General features: G+C 42.7%; 1 protein-coding gene across 2 annotated transcripts in view; it reads left to right on the forward strand.

Annotated features, from left to right (window-relative positions):
• Positions 1-24,338, forward strand: part of STK39 (serine/threonine kinase 39) — a 305,730-nt gene that overhangs the window by 154,853 nt on the left and 126,539 nt on the right. Inside the window, exons 11-12 of one of the 2 annotated variants that reach the window (XM_059167117.1) lie at positions 17,366-17,488; positions 17,586-17,615. In XM_059167117.1, coding sequence (XP_059023100.1) covers positions 17,366-17,488; positions 17,586-17,615 — 153 coding nt within the window. The remainder of the gene's footprint in view (positions 1-17,365; positions 17,489-17,585; positions 17,616-24,338) is intronic. The other variant, XM_059167118.1, reaches the window with a different exon arrangement.

A 24,338-nucleotide genomic window follows, 5' to 3' on the forward strand; every position in this document is an offset into this window, starting at 1 on the left:
GTAAATAAGGTTCATTTTAGCATTCTCACCTTACGTACATGGATGAAGAGTTCCATTAAAGTGAAGCTTAGCAAATGGAAATACAGTAAAATGTAGTAGCCTAGAACAGCAGGGGGTCGAAGGTCTGTTTCTCACCTGTTTCTGATCCTTCTGTGGCACGCATGCCACTCTTTCTGCATGTAGGATGATAATCTTCTTGCCTTTCAGGCCCACAAATCAAGGAATACAGCACCACAGCTAGATCGCGTCTCTGTGGCGGTAACGCTGTGGCACCCGGGATGTGGGCAGTGGTCTGGGCAGGTCCTGTCTCATTCTCCTCAGGGGCTTGAGCCTCCCATGGAAATGACCATGCAGGGGAGTCCTTGTGCCCACACATTGTTGAAACTTTTGAATAGACGAGACTTGGGATGACAGCTTGGGTAGAGTGATCTATAAAAAGAGATGGGGGGCTTCCTGGGTGGCTTAGTCGGTTAAGCGTCTGCTTTTGGCTCAGGTCACGATCTCAGAGTCCTGGGATGAAACCCCGTGTTGGGCTTCTTGCTCAGCAGGGGGTCTGCTTCTCCTTCTCCTCCCTTTCACTGCTCTGGCAATCCCTTTTTAGCACTAAATGAACTAACGAAAATAGAATCTATGGCCCTTTTCAGTATTGAATGGAATTTGAATTGAATTGAATTTATCTCAAATAAATATAAGTAAAATCTTTTAAAAAATAAAGAAAAAATAAAAAGAGATGGAACGGGTGAGAGAAATTTAAATATGAAGCATGTTTCTGCGTTGAGACCTTATAATGCAGTCATTGACTCTTCTTATCAGTTCAAACTTGTGCTGGAACCAGACACTTTACTCCTTCAAACCCAAGGGTAACTTTTGTGTGTGTGTTTTCCCAGCTAAACTCCATCTGAAGTCTCTGCCCTTTGCAGACAGTGGGATTACAAAATGAGTTGGCTACAAAGGAAACGTGCTTTCAGCGAACCAGCATGGTCTTGTTTGCTTCTTTGAATTCCTCCCAGCGTGGTAGGATAGTAACGGGTCGTCTCAGAGGCAGATGGGCCCGTCCATTTTGATCATCAGCTTTGGTGTTATTTGGCATTTGGAACTATGCCTTCCCTCTCAAGATTTTCAGATGCTTAGAGGATGGCCCAGAGTTTTCTTGACACCAGCTGTTGCTTTGCTTAAGGGGGTAGCATAAAGTAGGCCCGTTCACCTCCCTGTGCGCTGTTAACCACGTCACCGCAGCGACAGGGGCCGTGATGGCAAAGGGTAGAAGTTGTCTGAGGACATGAAGAAAATGTTGGAATAGCTGGTTGAAGTGTCTTGGCTCAGAACTTCCCTGTGTCTTTACGTTCCAGCCTAGGATTATTTATGGGATCCAACTAACATTGCTTAAATGTCTGTGATGCACTAGTAGTCTGCACTGGGTGCTGATTCACAGAGCAACGTTTTTTGTTCAAAGCTGCAAACTCCAGTTGTGTTCTGGATCTGGGGATTCCCTAGACGGGAGGTGTGAAAAGGGCTTCAGGAGGTCATAGGTTCTTGACTTGCCTTTCCCCTCATATCCCTTCTGCATCGCTATGATGCTAGGTCTCCAACCCCTGCCCTCCCTCTCCACGGGGAATGGTTGGAGAAGGATGGGCACAAGTTCTCTCCCGGTTACAAGGTTTGCTTTGGCAAAGCTCTTCTTTTCAGAAGAGAAATGTTATTTATCCATTCAGCATATATATTTTTGCTACCTACTATGTACAAGGTACTCTAACTAGAAATAGAAAGTCTCACAACAGACTTAACTGCATGTTACCCCCCAGGGCACATGCTTTCCCAGCTCCAAATTTCCTTATGCGCTGGAACACTTTCTTAGTATCTTTGGAATTTTGTAGCAAAGACCAGAAGAAAAAAGAAACAATGGGATCCATTATTCTGTAGACATATTATGGAAGAACAGAAACTCACTTACCTGGTAGAGACAAATGCAAAGACAGGGCATTAATAAGCACAAGCTCCTATCATTACATATCCTACGTGTTAAAAAAATGTGATAATTGGTTCACTAACCAAACCAATAGTTTCTTGTAATGGCGACTCTTCATTCCAGAATTTGTTACATAGAAATCAAATATTAAAAATGTTGGAAATCTTACATTTTTATTGTAATAAATGCAGGGGAATGTAAGTTGATGTTCTTCTGACATGTCATGTCAAAGTTTCAGAAGGTTTTTTTTCTCCTTCACCTTTTTAAAAAAATCTGTTAAGAGCTTGTCTTTTTATCGTTCCCTCCCATCCTGGAAAAGTCGCTGTCTTTGAACATTGCTTAAAAGTAGAAAGTAATTCCTTTTACTTTCTGTATTATATACTTCAATGTTGTTTGAAGTTCTTTACACAACTTTCATTTCTAAATACTTGTTTTTTGAATGACAGCATCTCACATAATAAGGAAAAAAATTCGAATGGTGTAAAAGGGCATACCGGGTGACAAGGAGGGAGGGACTGTGTCTTCCTCACTGCTGATATTCCTTTAGCAAAGTGTTCTTGGCCTCTCTCTGCCCAGTGACTTACCTGATTGGTGAGTTTGGACGGAGAAATCTGTTGTGTGGCCCACCCCTGCCCCTCCCTTTCTCCTGGCACCGGTCTGCTCACAGAGGGAGGTGCTTAGTCAGGTCACTGCGGCCCTGCTGTGTGAGGGAGCGTGCCGGTCAGCCTTGCTGAGGACTGGGTAAGGTAAATCTTGTCTGAATGCAGAGTCAGTGTGGCAAGGAAGGGGACTGGCTCAAAGTTGAAGCCACATTCTCAGTATCCCCTTTATAAGGAATAAGGACAGTGTTTTGACCTCTGTGTACTTTCTGGTCTTATTTCTAAATTAGTTCAGAACCAGAGAGGGGGAGAGGGGTTTGGGGTTCCTTACAGTGAACAACTTAGTGAGAAAGAAGTTCACCCTCTCAACCTAGAAGCTGTCGCTAAGCCCTATAAATTCTTTCAGAAATGCTTTATGTGTATACAATGTACCTGAAAATGTGTATGTGTACCTACCTTACTTTTTTTTTTCTAAATCTTTTTTGAAAAGATTTTATTTATTTATTTACTTTAGAGAGAATGAGAGAGAAAAAGCATGAGCAGAGGGAGAGAGGGAGAAGCAGACTCCCTACTGAGCACGGGTGCAGTATGGGGCTCGATTCCATAACTCTGAGATCATGACCTGAGCCGAAACCAAGAGTTGGACACTTCACCTACTGAAGGCACCCCTGTACCTTCCTTAATTTAATGATGAACAGTTTTGGTTCCCTTCTAGCTTTTCCCACTTCACATATTTTGATGATCTATCTGATACTTATTATTAGCTGCATACTATTCCATAAAATGGATGTTGTATTGATTTTACAACCAAGAAGAATAAACATGGTTCTGTTTGAGCTTCATGCCATGATGAAACTGAAACTCTAAGGCTCCGCTGCTGGCCAACAAGGATGGCGGCTGTTTGTCATGCTTTCATTTTCATACGGAAGAGCCTTATTATGTATCTCAAGGTGATGAGACTTGGTTTTCAGTAATGGAGGGCATACTGCAGATCTTCCGTGTAGAGACCTGGTTTTTCACAGAACCTGTTGCTGTCATTTAACTGGGAATTATAAGCTGAGTAATAGCTAAACATATCTTTAAGGCAGTTAGTAATAATTTTTATGAAGGAACTCTTTGATACTGACATCTGAGCTCTTCTAAAATGTTTGTATGAGTGTGCATATTTTAAAAACCAGATATCTTAGTGAACTTATAATGTGACATTCTCTGTATCACATTCTGGGTAAGAGTTACTGAGTCTATAAAACTCCATCCGTTTGGGGTATCTTCCGTGGGTGGTTATGCCCTGTGCAGATGTAGTCATTGCCAGAACATTTCCAAGATGGTGGTGTTGATTCTGTTACTCTGAGTTAACACGAAGGTTGTTTAACCAGTAACTATACCCTAATCTTTATGTTAGGTGTTTTTTTTACAAGGTACGAATCCAGTCTGTGTTAAGTTATTGGTAGCTTGTATCATCCTAGTAATTTCCAATTTTACTGTCCTTTTTGTTTAACTCCTTCTATTTCATCTGGAGACGTTGACATATCCCCTTACCAAAAACCACTGGATGCTGTTACTGGTTTGGCAGTCCTGCAGCTAACTAGTCTTTTGTTTCTCAGTACCAGTAGGCTGCTGCATTTAGTGGGTGTGGGAGTTAGGTTTCAATCAGAAAAACAGAACCAGTAGGAGATAAATAAAAAGATTTTGTTTGAGGACCTTGCTTTTTCTGATTGGGGGCAGGTGAGGCACGCCAGATGTCCGTGGGGCAGGCCATCGGGAAGGGCAACCCCCGGGTCTCTGGCTTGGCAGAAGCTGTTCTGGACAGGTGGAATTTCTTCCTCAGAGACGCCTCAGCTCAGCTGTAAAGGTCTTTTTCTGTATTACATCCAGCCCACCTCGATTATTAAAGAGGATTTCCCTTGTTTAAAGTCAATTATGGATTTTAATCATATGTGCTAAATGCCTTCACAGCAGTGTCCAGGTTAGCATTTGATTGAGTAGCTGTGGACTGTAGTCTAGCCAAGCAGACACTTACAGCCGGCTGTGCCAGGGATTCTCTGTTGCTTGTTTGAATTCTTCTGCTCCTAGTAGTCAGTTCAGCGTGGATTGCCTGGAGCTACAAGGGCTCCTTTCTCCTTCCCACCGGTCCTGCAATGAAGTTAGTTTTGTGACCTCTTGCCATCTCCAGGGCAGCCTCGCCTCTCCTCCAGTGCCAGACATTTATTTTCTCCTTTTTACCCCCCTGTGGTTTTACATGAAGTGTATTTTCTCATCTGTGTTATTTGTCTTACCAGGACAGAATGTTCCCATTGTTTTCTTTATTAGCTAAAGTTACAGATCAGCTTGGCACCCATTCTAGCAGGAGCTTTAATTCTCAAAGACAATGGCTGCAAAATTGGATGCTACTTTCCTGGCTCCTAGCTGTTGTCATTGTTCTTTGTCACCCTCACTTGGGGAAATGCCATATTGGAGGTTTGATAGGATGAAAGCAGAATAAGAAATCTAATTGCTTCTCTGTGTTTTGTGCTGCTTCCTCAGAATAGCTCCCTCTCAGCTTCCAGAACATTCTCTTTCAAGACATTGCCCTTTCATGTTGGATGTCCAAAGTTACTACATTCCATTATCATTATCTGAAGAGCAACATTTATCAAATTTGATTCCTTTCACATTAGAAAATGTTAAAGCATTGTAAGAAAGTTGCTACAAGAGTGTCCTTCCCTGAACTAGCCCAGTGTTTTGAATTTGTTATTATTGAATTATTAAAGTCTTTGTTTCTCTAGAACTTCTTCTAATTGCCTACAGAACATTTTAATATCCTCATTCCTTTATTCTGTCCTTTTATGTTCTAGAAAAAGGGAATGCCAAATTTTAGCAGAACTAGATAAGCATTGAAATCCAAGAGGTCAAAAAAAAAAATGTTAATGTGAGTTACTGGCAAAAAGGTCCAAGATTTAGCTGAAGCCACTTATCTAAGATTAACAGAAAAGGACTTTTTTCTTTTTGGTGTTTTAACGAGTAATAACATGGTCTGATGGAAAAAATTTTTAAGTATAAATTTAAATCTGGGTGTGCAGAAACTCAGAATGTCCAAAGTCAGAAAACACGGATCAAGAAGCAAAGTACAGCAGAGCCTGTTATCTGTCTTGGTAAGGGGTTTCAAATATGTCCTGCTAATTTTCAAAAATGATAAAGTCTACAAAAATGAAAATTGAACAAATCACCTTATTACCATCCTTATTCTGATAATCTACTGCTGTGTAACACATCACCCTAAAACAACAGCCATTTTATCAAGTTTCTGTGGGCCAGGGCTTCGGGAGAGCCTTAGCAGGCTGGGTTCTGGTCTCCTATAGCTGCAATCAGGTAGCCAGGTGTTCCCTTCACGGGTCTGGGCTGGGCGTCCTGACAGCATGGAGGCCTATGGCACTCGGGCTGCTTACACAATGGCCAAAGGCATCAACAGCAAGTACCCCAGTGAGCAAGAGGGAGGTTACCTCACTTTTCCTGACTTGGCCCTGGAAGTCACATCTCTTAGTTCTGCTGGCTACAGAGGAGGAACAAACCCACTCAGATTTAATTAGAGAGCACTGGACTCCCATCTCTTGATAGCGGAATGAGAAGATTCTGGAAGAACACACGTGGGACGGGAGGTATTGTTATGGGCATCTTTGGGAAAAAGCATTGTGCTGTGGTCTGCCCCCTGGAGGCAGTAATGCACATCTCTCCCACATGCAAAATACACTCTTGGACTTCCAAGACCCTCTGTCAGTCTCTTCCCATTATGGCCTCAGGCTCAGGCTCAAAGTCAAGGACCTGGCCGTCTAAATTGGGTCTGGGTAAACAAAGGAGGCTCCTCAGGACCAGTTTCCTTGGGTAAAGGGCTTGAGTCCTGTTCTCAGTTATCTGCTCATCACACACCCAAAACAAAACAGGAGAATGGGAATTTTAAAGGCCTGCCCCAAAGAGGAAGCATGAGAGACATAGAGGTCCCATAGTGATACTGGAATTTCTTGGCCAGGTCCATTACCATTTCCTGTTCTGCTGTTCTTTGGGGCTCTTGGTTCCACTCTCTGGGCTCTTGGTTCTGCTAAAGTCAACCTTTTTTTTTTTCCATAAGAAGAGCCAGCATTTGCAGCTGAGTCCTTCTCAGACTGCTTCCTGCCCATAAATTTTCGGGATCCGAAGACCCTTTTCATTGTGTATTCTCTTTTTAGTCTAACTTGGCAATAATTCCATAGTACAATTATCCAAAAAACTTTGTGGGTTTTCTGTGAATCTTGTTACGTTCACAGCAGGAGCCAAGAAGACCCCAGGACACGTTGTCTGTCTTGGGCTTCGTCCGCAACTGCTGAGGAACGGCCCCTGTCAGTTTCTCAGAAGCCTTGTCACTTAATGCAGAGTTTCCATACAGTATGCTTTCAGAAGATGCTTAGAAGGCCTTAAGTCTGTTTGTAAGTGTCTAGGAGGCACTGCCTTAGATCTTTCTGAAATCTCAAGAGACTGCCACACAGTCACGCCCTAGATTTGATCCTTGCTGGGAAGCCATTTCTTAATTTGAGAATTGCTTGACAACAGGAGAGGCTGGGAATGAGGAACGGTTTTATATGTAACAGTGTGTTCATTGGCTTCTCTCTCTCTGCTCACAATTTATCCCGGGCTGTGAGCAGAAGCCAGGTGTCACTTTAAGGAGGCTGCCTGAACGTCTCCTTAGCTGGGTCACTGAGTTCATTAAGGACAATTCCATTCCCCACGTTCCCGCAGACAGCAGCATGACCAAACCGTCACTGGTGAGCGGGATCCTCTTGTCTTCCAGCTTCCAGTAACACTGTCCTCACTTTTTTTTTTAAGGCCTTACGGACAGCCTTCCTCAAACAGCAGACCATTCATTTTTGGGCGCCAGGAACAGGGGAGGGGCTCGTTGGGACTCCGGGTCCTCACGCCGTGGCTGTCAGAGTGGCGCCGAAGCACTTGTGTCTGGGCTTGGTCAAGGAGGCCAGGCGGCAGCCACTGGGCTTGAAGTCACTTTCTTTTAGGGGGATTTGTTGCCTGTCAGTAGGAGCTGGAACAATTAATAATACGTTTTTTTTTTTTCCCTGGCCTTTGTCACCCTCCAGCCCCGGTTCCTCTCCTGCTCTGCTCTCAGGAATCCAAGTTTGATCATTCTCCCTCCTCGTGCCCACTTGAAAGCCTTCTGTGTCTTTCCGTCGTCTGAATTCTAAGCACTCTGACTTGCTGTATGACAGAGGGTGCAAACACACAGGCCACATTTATCCCACAGACACATTGTTTTTAGCTGCTCAGAGGTTTGTTGTTTTTACTTGACATACTTGCCAACATATAAAAAATCAAGAGCCTTCACATAAAAATCCAAATTATCTACTTCTGTGGAAGAATCCGAGGATCTGGCCACAGAAAGGGGGCTGCCTTTCTGTGGCCACGGTCAGCTAATGCCTGGCGCTCCCTTCGGGTGGGACAAGCCCTTCCCAGACCACCCAGTCGTCACGGGGTCTGCTCCCCATTTCCCTTCTGGCTTCTCTAGGCCTTTGTATGTGCCATTCTTATCGTACAGTCTCTTCACACAACCTTTCCTGCTTTAATCTTAGCTGTTTCCTTACGCCCAGCCCCTAGACCCCAGTACTTTGTGACCCAGCCCCATCACCCGAGTGGGCGGAAATCCGTAAGTTCTTAAAGTTCTTAACCTTCTCTCCAGGTAGAAGAGCGTCTCTGCTTTGTGTTTGGGGAGTTGTTACTGTCCTTCACCGACCAGCCTCCGGGGCAGCCCCTCAGCAGATGGCTGTCCTCTCCTCTGCAGTCCCGCAGCCTCCCGTCTTTGCTGGGGCATGCCCATTTTAGTGACGTCCTTAGCTTATATGTCTCTCCACTTCTCTGGATGGTGAACAGTATACTCCGTGGTGTGGGCTATTTTTTCAACTTATCTTGTGTCTCGAACTTGCCGTCAGAATAGCTGTTGAATAAAACCTTGCTGACTGAGTGAATACATGAGTGATATTTTTTATAGAAAGGCTCAGGCTGGTTCAGTGTGTCATCCATTAAATGCAGTACAGAGTAAGGCAGCATAAAGTTGAAGGCACAAATGCCACTGGGGGGAACTGGCCAAAGCTCCTTGCGTAGAAGAAAGGAGAGAAGTAGAGAATGTCAAAGGGCAGATCAGGTCAGGGCAAGTACATAATACATATCTGAGAAGATGGGCGTTTGTACATAACTGGATTGCGGGGTGTCTTAAGGGGTATGGTGGGAACAATGTCTTGAAAAGGTCTTTTGGAGCTAGGGTGTGGAGGGACTTGGATATTAAGGAATTGGGACTCTTTCTACAGGCACTCGTGAACTCTTGTCATTTTTTTAGCAAGAGTGTTCATGTGTCAGTAGGGCACTATGAAGGATAAAATAGGCAGGAGATGAGTGGCCAGGAGGTTGATAAGCAGTTTATTTTAACAGGAGAGGCGAAAAAAACCAGTGTCGAAGTTGGACCTGATCTCACACAACAGCAGTGGAGGAAGTAGAATTTGCAGGATATAACGTTTGATAGATTTGGGCTGTGAGAAAGAGGAAATCTATTAGTGATAACAGCACCTGTCACATCTTGAGTGTTTGTTATGTGCCAGACATCATGTTAAGAACATTAAGAACTTTAGACGACTATGCCCCCTGGCCAAGATGACAAGGGGTGGCGGAGCGGGAATGGTATTTCAGAAGCGCTGTTTCATTTTAACCTGAAGTGGAATTTTATTTTAAAATACTTTGTATTTGAAACAACTTAAAAGAAGTATGGTCCTTATTAAACCACTGCCCAGTGAAAGCTGCATGCAGACAGTTTCTGTAGACAATTTTTATAGTGAGATGCTTAGTAGAAGTAATATATCTATGTATTTCTGTATTCTGGGTGAGAATGTGCAAACAGAGGTAAACTAGACTAGTACTTTTCTATCTTCCACACTTTACTTTTCTCATATTCTATAAAATAATCAAGATTCCAAATTGTTATAAACAAAATGCATAAGTTTTCAGTGACATTTATGTTTATTATTGATCTACTGTCATATTAGTATTTACAAGAAGTTTGAGAACTTAATTCCATGCCTTAACTGGCAGAGATGTATATTCCATTTTACAGAATACCTATCAGGTGTAAAATTCTTGATCTTGTCTGCAGAATTTATCATACATCCCTAATTATAAAGGTAAATTGGAAATAAGGGAATCTTTATTTTCCAAATCTAAAGATTGGGGGGGGGTGTTCTGCTGAGTTGGAACACATTGAACATTTAGGGACTTAGAAGAAGTAAAATACCTACTGATAAAACTTATATGCAACTATGTTAAATAACACATTATAAAAAACAATTTTATTTGAGAATACATCGTTTGTTTTCCTTTCTGACTTTGTATTAAGCAGACTTGGCACCAGTCATCACAGATCCAATTTTTGCATCATCTACCACAGTTTTTCAGGGGTCACTCTTCTCACTTCCATTTGCATTAAAGAGGAATAGAACACCATGTTTCCTCTGATGCTTTTCATAATAAATGTTATCCCAAACCGTATGTGTCGGTTTAAATAACATGAAGATAATTGCCTCCCTCAATTGTACCTGGACTGATATATGTTTGATTGGTAAAAATCAGTCTGCATGTATTTTAAAGGTATGTTATTTTTAAAGGTGATATTTGAGAGGCTTGCACAATAGAATTGAGGTAGTTGCCATAGTAAACTAGCTATTCCCAGGAATAACTACCAAGCTCAAGTGAAATGTCTTGGTCAGAATTTATAACATTCCCGTAGGGTGAGTCTCCCCACCCGTGGTGTGCTGGTAAACGCTGAGGGAGTTTGGCAGTGAGGGAGGAGTGCAAAGCCTAACTTGTACAACTTTCCAATTTCCAGTGTATAAATACTCCTACTGGGGCCAATTTTACGCGACCAGTGTGAGGTCAACCGCCTTGCAAACGTTGTGAGATTTTAACAGTGGACTCTCCTCAGCCGCTGCGAGCCGGCTGCAGCGTGGAGATCTTCGCGAAGGTCGACAGCCCTAGAGAAGTGTCCCAGTGAGGCTGGGGGTCGAGCGTTAATGAACGGGTTGGAGACGGCTCGCTAGAAATTGATCGGACATGCGTATCCCACAGAGCATTTCGGAAACAAGACTGGGAGACGACGTTTCCAAGGTCATCAGCTTAGATGAGAGGGGGGAGGCCACGGAGAGCGTGTGCTCTCTTGAGGAGACCGTGTCTGGCAGCCATGTGTGCTGTCAAGACGGAACAAAGAACAGCAGGACATGGAAGGACAGAGAACAGTGGAGGGAGAAGCTGTGCAGGTTTGGAAAGAGCATGAAGGAAAAGAATGGGATTCAGTTGTGTCGACAAGCTAGCTAGCATTAGGCCAACAGAGGGGAGTGTTCCAGTACACAAGGGTGAAGTGAGGAAGTCCTGTGGGGGAGAGGCAGTCTGGGTGGCCTGCTCGGGATAGGTGATCTTTTGTACTGAGATTAAGGAGTGCGGATGGGCCAAGCAAGCCAAGGCAGCGAGCAGAGACGATCTTCAGAAAAATCCTGTCAGAAGAATGTTAAGTGCGAGAGGGGAGAGGGATGGAGTGACTGCTTGTAGAAGAAACAAAATCGGGGCCTGCCCCGCTTTGGGGTGAAAGTCTAGGAGAGACTGAATGTGTTTCTGGTGGAGGTAGAGGAGCAGGGCCTGGCTGGAAATTTCTTGAAGGAATGAGTAAGTGTGTACATAAATGAGCACGCAGGAGGTGTTGGCTTTCAGAGGAAAGGGGATCCGTTTTTCCTTCACACAAGAGGGAAAGAGGCGAAGGTGGGTGGAGGGTGTGAAGGAGCTGATTAGAATCCTCTCAGAGGGGTGGGCGGAGGCCGGATGGACTGGGTGCCCCGAGGGTGGCAGGTGGAGCTGTTGGAGATGACTGGCGCTGGGCAGGATAGGGCTCCCATGTGAGCCGCAGCAGCGGAGCCTAGCCCTGGAAGGCTGGGGTCAGACTCCTGCTCTCCTGTCCTGGCCCCGGTTCTGCCCGCCCTATGGGCTGAGCCAGGCGTTTCTCCTCCCTGCACCTCATTCTTCCCTCAGAAAAATGGGGGAGCACAGTGATTCTCAGCGCCTGAGGCTACCCTGAAGATTAAACTCATTAAGGTATTTAAAGTTCTGAGAGCACTAAGCACTAAAAACTAACTTACAGAAACAACAGCCGTTATTTTTGGGCTGGGGAGAGGGAATAGCCCAGGAGTGATCGATCAGCACCTTGCTTCTCCAGCCTGAATGAGCATATGAATCCCCTGAAGCTCCTGCTAAAGGGAATTCTGATTTAATGGTTTGGAGTGGGGCCCGATTCAGCCTTTCTAATAAAGCTCCTGGTGGTGCTGCTGCTGCAAGTGCAGGAGCCACACCTTGAGGGGCAGGGCTGTGGCCGTCCTGACACCCCGCCTAGGAGTGGCCAGCCACCATCTCTCTTGGCACTGGGCACATGGCTAGTCTCCCATTTGCTCAGGACTGAAGGCTGGGTATTTGGACTGAGCCCCTTGGATTTCCACCCAGGTGTGATTTGTCCAGGGAGGGGTCAGGGGCGAGGGGTATGGTAAGTGCAGCACAAGCAGAGTCAGCTGTGGGCTCCAGACCTTCTAAGATGGGGGTGAAGCCAGGAGGGCTAAGGGAAGAGGCGAGGCAGGGCCGAGGGCCAGAGAGCATGGTGAGGCCGGGAAGTAGGCTTGGGATGGAACTGTCAGGTCGTAGGATGTAATGTCAGAGTAGAAGACAGAAGGACAGTAAAATATTTCCTGCTGAAAACGTAGTCTAATTTTATTTATTTAGTTTTAAAGACTGTGTTTATTTATTTGACAGAGAGAGAGAAAGTAATCAGAGTGGTAGAGGGAGAAGGAGAAGGAGGCTCCCTGCTCAGAGCCTCAATCCCAGAACCCCGGGATCATGACCCAAGCCAAAGGCAGGTGTTTAACAGACTGAGCCACCCAGGTGCCCCTAATTTTGTTTTTTATTTTTGGAAATTTCGAAGGCTTTTTGTTTCCTTGGCAGCACCTCAAAGGTGTTATAAACCGCAATTAATTAGAAACATTTTTAATTCTTCTGGTCAGTAGAATGCCTGATAAGGGAAATGTTACTGGGTATTTTGCTTTCTACCATGTCCGGGTCACTCAGGTTCAGGCTGTGGTCAGGCTGTAAACAGGTGGAGAAGTGGAACACAGGATTTCTATCGATGGAGAAATCATTCCAAGGAGACTTTGAAATCCTGCCTCTAGGGAGACGTTAATGTAGTCGTGGGAGCCGCTGGCAGGTGCCTTGGAAAGAGGGGCCATGCAGGATTGGACAAATGCTGCTAAATTTTGGCCAGTACTCCTTTAGGTCACATTCATTCTTTGTTATAGAAAGACACTTGAACTTCTAACATCTTCAACACCCTGTCTAGATGGCTCATCTGCTGACTGTCTTCTTCTATCTATCCTTCATACCTTTTTTCCTGTTCTGGTATCAGGGGCCGGGAATCAACGTGACATGTTGTGCAGAGACCCTGGGTCGTGGATATTTCTCGAAAGCTCGTGTTGAGAGGGTCACCACTGAGAACACTAGACCACTCCAGGGACTTCCCCGTGTTCTGCCATTCCCTGTTCCTGCCTGCTTCATCCTGGCTCGACATCAGCAGTAGCTCAGGAGGCACATTGTTTCTCTGTCTGTCTGTACCTGACTTGTTTCCTGGTGGGAATCCAAACTTTGGTTCATTTTTTTAAATGGATTTTCATAAAGATGGGGTTTCAAGAAAGGAAGGAAAATAACAAATTAATGGAACTGCTCAACCGTATTTTATGCCCAGTCTTGGGAATAAATGTTACTGCATGCAGAGCTTTGTCTAACCTCTCTGTTGGACCTGAGGAATTTGTGGACTCATGACTGAGCTCCTTTCTCTGAGAAGCATTCGATTCTTTTTCTAAATCCCCAGCTACCACTTCTTGGCTTTACTCAGTGGTGAATTTGTTTAGCTGAATGAGAGCGATGCAACAATCACCCCCATCTTTGTCGTGGTAGGTGATGGGGAAGGACGGAAGCCTTTACGCATCTTTGTTTTGAAATTTTTTTTATTTTGTAGCGTATTCACCAGTTCCTAAATAAGAATCCTGTTTGTTAAACTATGTGAAACTTACTTGCTTGAACTTTGGAAGGTGGAAGTTGTTTCCCAGAGTCCCTGCAAACCCCCTTCAGGGATGTCACTTTGCGGAATTGCTTTGTGGTCTTTTCAGTGGAAGTCAGTGTCCCATAAATACACGGTGAAACCCAGGTTTCAAATTATACTGCATGTTCTTTTCCTTCCTGTAAACGACAAGGATGTCCTTAACAGATCTGTATTCTTATTCTCGTGACTCCTCTACCAATATTTTCTGCCACCTAGGTTTTATAATGTTTTTGTCTTAATTTCTACATTTATTTGTTCAGTATTTATTACTTAAAGGCCCACGCCACCATTTCTTTCAGTGCCTGAGGCTATAATCTTAGACATGTTGCTTTATCTTTCTCTCTCCCAGCGAGTAAAACTAGGAGGGAGACAGCCACGGTTCTAAAATAAAATAGAAGGTGGCCATTTTACTGTCTGTGGTTGGATCCTGCCTGTAGAGACAAAACCCGCCGATCTTGTAAGCAGAGGAAAAGGAGCATAAAGGAAATTTTAGGATGTGAAGATGCACTATCTCTAGTGTCAGAGATTTCCTTGGTGTACTCTGTTAAGTTTTAGTACTTGAAGAATACTAATTCACCAGCCATGCTTTTTTTTTTTTTGCAGTTTTGGTAAAGGTATTGTTCTGGGGGGCCCGGCTGGCTCAGTGGTTTAAAGCCTCTGCCTTCGGCTCAGGTCATGATCTCAGGGTCCTGGGATCGAGCCCCGCATCAGGCTCTCTGCTCCATAGGGAGCCTGCTTCCCCCTCTCTCTCTTCCTGCCTGTCCACCTACTTGAATCTCTGTCAACTAAATAAATAAAATCTTAAAAAAAAAAAAAAAAGTAGAGTTCTGTTTCTGATACAGTTCTCCTTGTTTTCTCACTTCCTAGTTAATAGTATGCTTTGTAATAGACATTCTTTTAATGTAGTCATTAAACAGTGTTTTCTCTTTTGATATAGTCAATATAGTCATTAACACAGATTTTCCTTTGCTATCATCAGGATTAGTATTGCTAAGAAAATAATTTTATTGTATATGTCAACAGAAAATTATTTCTCTTCAGGCACCTGGGTGGCCCAGTTGGTTGAGGATCAGACTCTGGGTTTCCACTAGAGACATGATCTTGGGGTCTTGGGATCGAGCCCCACATAGGGCTTTGTGCTCAGCGTGGAGTGGAGTCTGCTTGGGATTCTCTCTCCTCTCCCTCTGCCCCTTGTCTGCGTGCACTCTCTCTCTGAAATAAATCTTTAAAAAAAAAAAAAAAGAAAAGAAAGAAAAAGAAAATGAATTATTTTTCCTTCCTCTATCCATTTCTTTTTTTTAAAGATTTATTTATTCATTTGACAGAGAGATCACAAGTAGGCAGAGAGGTAGGCAGAGAGAGAGGGGGGAAGCAGGGTCCCTCCTGAGCAGAGAGCCCCATGCTGGGCTCCATCTGAGGACCCTGAGATCATGACCTGAGCCGAAGGCAGAGGCTTAACCCACTGAGCCACCCAGGTGCCCCTCTGTCCATTTCTTTATAGTTTTAAAGAGAAGTCTGTTCTGAATGTCTCGAAGGCATTTCAGCATTTTTTCCCTACACTACTTTGCCAGCATCTATTAGCACATTAAAATCACTACCATTAGGTCTTTTCCAATGATTCAAAAAATGTAAACGGAAAAAAAAAATCTTCTCTCCATTTTGGAATGGAGAGAAGATTTTTTTTTAATTGAGTATAATTGTTTGTAGTGATGAATAAGAGTTTCTTATTTTTTAACTTTCCATGTTGGGGTTCAGATCTTCTAGACCAAATGCTCAGGCTTGTTTTTACAGGTTCCATGCAATAATGTCTTTCTAGACCAAATGCTCAGGCTTGTTTTTACAGGTTCCATGCAATAATGTCTTTAAGTCATACCCAACCCCGACTCTGTGTTAATTTTGAATTGACATTAACTGAACGTGTATGTAAATACTTAACTTTACATTTAAGGACTGTGGTATTTCCCTTAGGATTAATGAAGCTCCCACAATATAACTAGCTAGTTTCTATTATGGAAAATTGTGTTTTCTTCCCATTATAGTCTTTCAGAGTCTTCAAAGGATGTTTTTAGATGACTTCAGTTTCACAGTCATCATTCGATGGTGTAAGTCCCACTTTTATTTTTTTTTTTTTAAAGATTTTATTTATTTACTTGACAGAGAGAGACTCAGCGAGAAAGGAAGCACAGGCTGGGAGAGGGAGAAGCAGGCTTCTCCAATGCGAGCTCGATCCTGGTACCCTAGGATCATGACCTGAGCCAAAGGCAGATGCTCAATGACTGAGCCACTGAGGCGCCCCTGAGTCTCACACTTATTTTTTTTTAAAGATTTTTATTTATTTATTTGACAGAGAGAGATCACAAGTAGGCAGAGAAGCAGACGACAGAGAGATAGAGAGATAGAGAGGAGGAAGCAGGCTCCCCGCTGAGCAGAGAGCCCGATGTGGGACTCGATCCCAGGACACTGAGATCATGACCTGAGCCGAAGGCAGAGGCTTTAACCCACTGAGCCACCAAGGCGTCCCCTGAGTCTCACATTTGAATGGGAATCTGAAGGCTCTTTTTCTTCCTTTAACTTTGTCCTTATGACCCGGTGATCGTCAGTCATGTTCTGGACCTTCATTTCCTCATCTGTAAAATGAGGGGGTGAGAACTAGACCGTCTCCAAGGTCCCTTTCCCCTTGAAGTTTCTCCAAATCAGTGGATCCTGGCTCTTATGTTCACATGTTCATCTGCTACATTGCTTTGTTTAATTATGTCTGAGTCCATTTTTTTTTTTTTAAGACAAATTACTTTGGTCAGAGACTCATCATTCTCAGTCACCCTGTCCTTTTAAAATGTTTTGCTTTTTCACCCACACCAGGCATTGGGAAAGCATACTCCTGAATCACATCTCTACCCTAGTTCAAAAAATTTTTGAAATTCTTGCAGAAGACTGGTATAAACTGTTTAGATGATCTGGCATGGTTGCTGATTATCTTGCTCTGTTTCTAGCAATCCCCCAAGTCTCAAAAGTGTTACAAGGTGTGTTAAGAATATTCTGATGCTGTTTTGTTTTGCTCAGGTAGGCTGAGCAGAATCCTGGGAAAACAAGTGTAATATCAGGTTTTGAAAAAGAGCAAGATAGCAATAGAAGCGTATTTGCTTTTTTTGGGGTATAAGTTTTAGATCGCTGATACACCCCTGGATTCCTTTGCTTCATTAAGTTGCCTGACTCCCCTGCTTCCCCTCTGTCAGCAGTCTGTTGCTCGCTTGCATTTCCTTAGGCAATCTTGAAGCCGGCCACATGGCCTTTAATGTGTAGTAGTTAATGACGTGTTAACCGAAGCAAAAGTGAACGATGGGTTTGATCCCGATGGCTGATGTGCGTGGTGTTCGTCCAAAATATTTTATTCTTCATGTGTGTAGTGATGTATTTCAGGAACACAATAGCTTCAGAAAGAGGACAAGTATGGGAGTTTGGAGACTGTGTGGTCTTTCTGAGTACTGATCGCCATCCCTGAATTCATAGCCAGTGAGGGTGTGCTCGGGGTAGGGGTGCGCTGCGTGACCCAAGCTGCAGTCCCAGTGAGCTCTGTTCGTGTTCCACCAGTGAGAATCGGGCCTGTGTGTTTTGCCTCAGGTGAGAAGAGTTCCTGGGTCAAGCGGTCACCTTCATAAAACCGAGGACGGTGACTGGGAGTGGAGTGACGACGAGATGGACGAGAAAAGTGAAGAGGGGAAGGCAGCTTTTTCTCAAGAAAAGGTAAGGGACATGGATGGTGGCGAGCTAACCTGTGCACGTTTTATTTTTGTGGCATTTTGTGCGTGCGTGTATTAATGGATCTGCAATTGCTTTACAGTCACGAAGAGTAAAAGAAGAAAACTCAGAGGTGAGTGGTGGTTATTTATTTAAAACTTTTTTTGCCCACTCACCCTTGCTCCCCCTTCCCGCCTCCACTGCCTCTTGCGGGTCAAAGTGTGACCCATTTGGGGGAAAAGACTTCAAAATTTTGTTCTTGTGGAGTAGCAGAAAAGAAAAGGCACGTCCCGATTCTGTCTGAGTTACTTCTGGGCTTTGTAAATTGGGGTAGGTGATTTTACTCTTTGAGCCTCAGTTTCCTTCTCTGTCAGATGGTCATGATCATACTACTTTTAAATTGCTCTGAGGTTTGAGGAAATCATGCACATAAATGCTAACTGGGTGCTCAACTTAGGATTCTGTTGATCTCAACTCTTCATATTACCGTCCTTTAGAAAACACAGTAGGCACACTGGCAGACTCTCTTCTTAGATTTTTTTAGTTTACAATAAAGCAGATATAAAATAATTGGAAACTTGACATTGAATCTGTTGGTCTTGGCTTTGCAATCTCCTGGGTTGCTTAGTAGGCAAGGAACACTCCTCAGCTTCCCTTTGAGAACTGGTCATCTTTTGATTAACTTTACTTCCTCCATCTGGTTAATTATCCTAATGCCTTAATGATGACTAGAGTTCAAAAGACTTGGCTACTTCTCCTAGAGAAAATTTGAGCATATTAAAATAGCTCCAAATATTTTACAGACCTAGTAATTAATATGTGCCTTGATAAATTCTCATTAAGAAAACAGAAGACTTTAGGTTACAAATGATATCCACCCCAACTTTTTTTTTTTTTTTTTTTTTTTTTTAATTAGCAGACATTTCATTTTGATGTAGGGAGGTAAATCTTCCATTCCACCACAAGGGGCAGAGCCAGCCGACCCTTCTGAGAAGAGCCCATGGGAGGGGCAAGCCATGGCTTCCCAGCATTCTCTCCTCACTCTGGTTTCTTCTTTCTTTCTGCCACTCCAGTACGCCTTCCCTAGGGATTTTTGAGACTGCCTGCCTCCCACTGTTACCTGTCCTTCAGTTCCTGTTTCTTCCTATGTTTATCGTAGGGATTAATCTTTTCATTTTGTACATAAAATAATAAGCTTCATCAAAGAAGTTATTTATCCCTCTCTGTTTCAAGCCACGGTGATGAACTCCCATCACCCACTGGCTACCCACTGGCTTCACATGTGTGCTGGTTTTTAGAATGATTGTAACTGGGTGTCATGCACTCTGCTCTCTCCCTGCCTACTTTCCTGTTTTATCCACAGTGAAGTGCAGAGTCAAGGTTTTTCATCTGTTTCCTAGAGTGTCTCTAACTATGTCCATCCTGCTTAGAAATAGAACAAAATAATGTGATTCAAGTAGCAGCATGACGCAGAAAGCATTTGTATTGGTTCACTATGGGATGTCTTTATTGCAACGTATCCATCAAACCCTGCCTTTCCTAGTGCAGACTAATGGGTGTGGGTCTTTCCTCTTGAGGATTTAAGTTTATTGGGACACTGTCCTTCTCTGTGCTAGAGGAACTTGCTCTGGTAACTGTGCTGATATTTGGCTATTAATAGTATCTTTTTGGCAAGAATATCATTCTGCATAGATAGGGGAGAGTAACAGATAGCATGCTGTCAGTTAATCATCGGTCGCTATCAACCTTCTTGGGTGGGATTTGAAAGTCTTTGGCATTTCTCTGTGTTTCCACTCCTTTGATTTCCCAGAGGCATATGTCTGTTCCCATGCTGGTTTATAATTAAGGAACACATAGATAGCCTTATTTTTGAGGGTTCATGTCTTTGAATGTAAAGACTTGTGCCACATTTTAGGAATAATCAGCCCCACCTACTATTTTGCATAGCTTTTCAGGCCAGTTGTTTTGTTTTTCAAGGTTGGCATCGCAGTATCTTGAGCTGTATTAAGTGCAGCTACAATGGTGGTTCTTCTAGCCTTTGAACTTTTTTTTTTTTTTAAAGATTTTATTTATTTGACAGACAGAGCTCACAAGTAGGCAGAGAGGCAGGCAGAGAGGAGGAAGCAGGCTCCCTGCTGAGCAGAGAGCCCAGTGTGGGGCTCGATCCCAGGACCCTGGGATCATGACCTGAGCCGAAGGCAGAGGCTTAACCCACTGAGCCACGCAGGTGCCCCTACCCTTTGAACTTTTAATTAAAGTAGCTCCCTGACTTGCCACTTGCCTGAATTCACTTTTTGCAAGTGAAGCAAAAGTATTTATCTATTAGAAGAGGAATTAGAATTGTTGAATGTGTAAGTAGGCAACACACACACACACACACACACACACACACACAATGCACACTGTTTTAGTAGGTTTTAGGGATACATCAGTGAGGAAAAAAACCATGAAATCCCCGTTCCTGTGGTGCTTATATTTTGACGGGAGCCAATAGACAATAAGCAACATCCTTTATAAATCAATTTGTGGTTTGTTACAATGGAATAGGAGCAACGGGGAAAAAAATAGTGGGTGGGAAGTACAGGGATGTGGTAGGGGGTTTTATCATTTTAAATGATAAAACCTGGTTATTTATTAAATTATACAACCTGGCTGATCAGAGTAGGTGTTATTGAAAGGGACACAAAGTCTTAATAAAATTCTTCGTACGGAAGACTTAAGTAGAAAAACTCAAAGAACTGCTTTTATTTTGTTACCCCTCTCATCCCGTGTCTGACAGAAGTCTGCAGTATTTTCTTCCAGAATTTTTTTTCTGCTCATTTATATACAAATATGTAAATAAAGAAATCTATATCCTATTGACAATGTGAATGGGATTGTAAACATCATAAACTTGTTATTTTTTTTAAACTTATTTTTTATTCAAGTATAGTTGACATGATGTTACATTCGTTTCAGGTGGACAACATAGTGACCCCACCAAAATGTTTTTTTTGGTTTTTGCAACTTGTATTCTATCTTGGAAATCTTCCCATATTAGTTATTGTGTAGATCTGCCTCTGGTTTTTAACTGCCCGGTTTTATTCCTCTGGGTGGATTGAAATGGTTTATTTAACCATTAACTTCTTGGTGAGCATTGAGGTTAGGATGATAAACTGCATTCCACTCACATTTTGTGCAACTTGACAGTTGCACATGTCAAGGGGCACATGTGCAACTGAAGTAAGGAATTAAAAGAACTGTGATTACTTCATTTGACAAAATCTGATTTTGAATTTTTAATAGCTGCTACCTGAAGCTAAACCCCTTAAATATCTCATATTTCTGTTTGTCAGTTGTATCTAAATAAAGCTGAGAATAAAAAAGCAGTGGCAATTTACAGAGCCTCTGACAGTGTACCTTATACTGTTAAACATATTTTAGGATGAAAATGCTTATCTGTGCCAAATGGTACATTTAAATGCCTGTGTTTACATTTTAATAAGCTTTTCAAGAATGCTTGTCATTTAAATTGCAGTTTATTTACTTGACTAGAAGCCACTAGAAGATGGGGCTGGTATTTTATTCATATTTGTGCTCCCGTTGCTTCTAGTAGAACCTCTGTACACGTTCCTTGGTGACATGAATACCCATACACTGAAATGGACATTAAACAAGTGCCTTAAAAGGTGTATCGTATTTGTGGGTGGGTCAGAGGTGAGGGTAAAGTAATCAGAAGATGTTATGTAATTGAGCTGAAGTTCAGAGACAGGAGTCCTACTTGGTAGTTCCACCTTCAGACAGAGTAAGAGGCTCCAATAAAGGGGGGAGCGTTTTAGATGCTTATTTGTAAAGGGCTGTTTGGCTCCACTGGGACATATAAGGCAGAATGTTCAGGTATTACAGCATTCGCTGGAGAAGGAGGTCAGGGTGGGATGTTTGGTAGAGCGGCCGTGGTAAGATGTGCCTGGTACTCAGCCATGTTTGGAAATCCTCTTAAATCCAAGAGAATTTCCAGTGAAACCTGTAAAGTGCCCGAGTTATACCACTTGTCTTGAGATTTCATAGCCAAACCCATAGTAAAATTGGTCCTTCTATGTTCCTAACCTGATGTTTTTAGAAATAGCCTTGCAAAGTATTAACTACAACCTACTAGTAATTCATAGTTTGTAGTAAATAGGTAATTCATGCTCATTTCATTGATTTATTATAATATTCCACTTGGATGGTAGAAGTCGGTGGTAACTTAAAGCTGACTATATTGTTAGTGTAACTGTAGTATTAATAATGAAGTTAATTGAGCAAATATTTCATCTGTGCCTGATTTTTTACATGAAGGAGTATTAGGTACTGTGGCATTGTGAGAATTATACAAAAGCAAAGCAGAGAGCCTGCTTTCTGGAAGCTTATCTCTTTGGAGATTGGGGTTAGGAAAGATATTTGCAAGACTGGTTTCCTTAGGTGGGGTTTCCTAGCATGTATGCCATCCTGTGTTATAGCCCTGCAATTGCACTCCTGGGTATTTACCCCAAAGATACAGATGTAGTGAAAAGAAGGGCCATCTGTACCCCAATGTTGATAGCAGCAATGTCTACGGTCGCCAAACTGTGGAAAGAACCAAGAAGCCCTTCAACGGATGAATGGATAAGGAAGATGTGGTCCATATACACTATGGAGTATTATGCCTCCATCAGAAAGGATGAATACCCAACTTTTGTAGCAACATGGACGGGACTGGAAGAGATTATGCTGAGTGAAATAAGTCAAGCAGAGAGAGTCAGTTATCATGGTTTCACTTATTTGTGGAGCATAACAAATAGCATGGAGGACATGGGAAGTTAGGAGAAGGGAATTGGGGGAAATTGGAAGGGGAGGTGAGAGACTATGGACTCTGAAAAATAATCTGAGGGGTTTGAAGTGGTGGGGGGGTGGGAGGTTGGGGGAACCAGGGGGTGGTATTAGAGAGGGCACGGATTGCATGGAGTACTGGGTGTAGTGCAAAAACAATGAATACTGTTATGCTGAAAATAAATTTAAAAAAAAAATACTGAAAAAAAAAACCTTTCAACTATTACCTCATTATTGATCTTTTTGACCAGTGATTTGGGAATCTGTTTTTGTCAGATTCTGAAAATAATCAATACATGTCTTATAATTTTTAAATCCATTTTGCTTTACATCTTAATTTTCTGTATGAAAGTAAAATTGCCTTTATCTTTACATTCCTACCTTCTTTGGGTTTCCTTTAAACGAGGGAGATATTTGCTAAGGCTTCTACTAAAGAAGCTTCTTTTTACAGAAGCCCCTCTGTTGAGCATGAAAACAAATGGTTTGCAGCCTTGGCTCCACATCAGAAAAACCGAAAGCTTTAAAAATGCAGATGCCTGGAACTAGCCCTCACATCATGATTTGGGAGTTGGGGATGATGTCCAGGCAACCCGGATTTGAAGGAAACTGCCCATGTGGTTCTGATACGTGGCTAGGATCAGGAACCACTGGCTGGGAAAACCACATCACTTGCTCTGAATCCAGAAGTCCACACTGAAATCCAGGAAAGTTGTGTGCTCAAAATTTCTGAAAATTTGTTTTAAATGTCAGAAATCTCAAGAAAGCAAAAAGAGAGGGAGAGAAGAAGAAAAACCATGAAAGAGGTTTCAGAAACTTCTTAGAGAAATTGTCCTGATTTAATCAAGGTCCTGGAGCCAGGGGAAGGCTTGTTGACCAAGGTCATGAGAGCTAGACTGAGGGATTTCATTACAGAATCTAGAGGAGGTTAATTGTGAAAATGTTCTGTTTCCCGACTCCGGTATTTTGTTCTGAGGAGAAAATAAATTGGGTGTGGATTTTGGCTGAGTTAATTTTACTGGAGATTAGTCACAATGCAAAAGCTAAATTTATTGCTTACGCTTACTCATTGCGATTGCCTGATTGTTAGAACTGCCGTTAGCTTTTTTAGTGTACTTCTGAGGACCTCGTGGTTTCCAAATGCCTGTCCGCTCTTAAACATATTTGTCTTATATCCATTTGTAGATGGAGGCAAAGATACGATTTCTCCAAATTTATTATGCTTGGTTTTGTCACCACAGACGGCTTTGACTCCATACTTCCCTACCACCATTTTCTAAAAGATGTTCGTATTTCCAGTGACTGGCTTTCTGACTTTTTGTCGTAAATGTTAGATTTGTCATCAGAAATCTTCTGTATTTCTGAAAATAAACCTATTTTGCAATAATTTCATATTTCGAAGAAAGTGGCAAAGATAATGCGAAGCTCCATCCACCCTTCACCTGCTGTGCCCTTCTGTGTGAGCCTGGTACAGCTGTCACAACAGAAGCGGAAGTGCTACCTTACCGTCAGCTGAACCTCAGACTGTGTTCATATTTCACTAGTCTGTCCACTAATAACCTTTATTTCGTTCCCAGGCTCCAATCCAGGATAACACGCTGCTTTTAGTTAGCCACAGTAATTTTAAAAATAGAAAAGAAGATTAGAACTCTGTGGGAAATTAGCAGACACTGTCCCTTTCTTTTCTCTATTCTGGGATCTTTCTCTCTCTTTCACCCAGTGTCTGTTCTTCTCTTCCCCGCCTATGAAAACCCCCATTTTCTCAAATATGCTTCTTAAAACAAACTTTTGAAAGCAACCAACCAAACAAAAAAATTCCAATAAGCAAATTTATATTACACCGTGATCACACTTGCCTAATATGTTAGTTTTCTTGTAAGTTTTTGTATTTAAAAATGTATGCTCATATTGGTGAAATTTGGGTGACTGGAATTGGCTGCCAAGGAAGATGTTTTGCACGGGAAACTTCGCTCCCCATCACTCCTGTGCATCTCTGCATGTTTTCCTGAGCAATTCCCTGTATAGCTTGTGT

This window comes from Mustela lutreola, chromosome 3 (genome assembly GCF_030435805.1).
Source record: "Mustela lutreola isolate mMusLut2 chromosome 3, mMusLut2.pri, whole genome shotgun sequence".
Classification (NCBI taxonomy): domain Eukaryota; kingdom Metazoa; phylum Chordata; class Mammalia; order Carnivora; family Mustelidae; genus Mustela; species Mustela lutreola.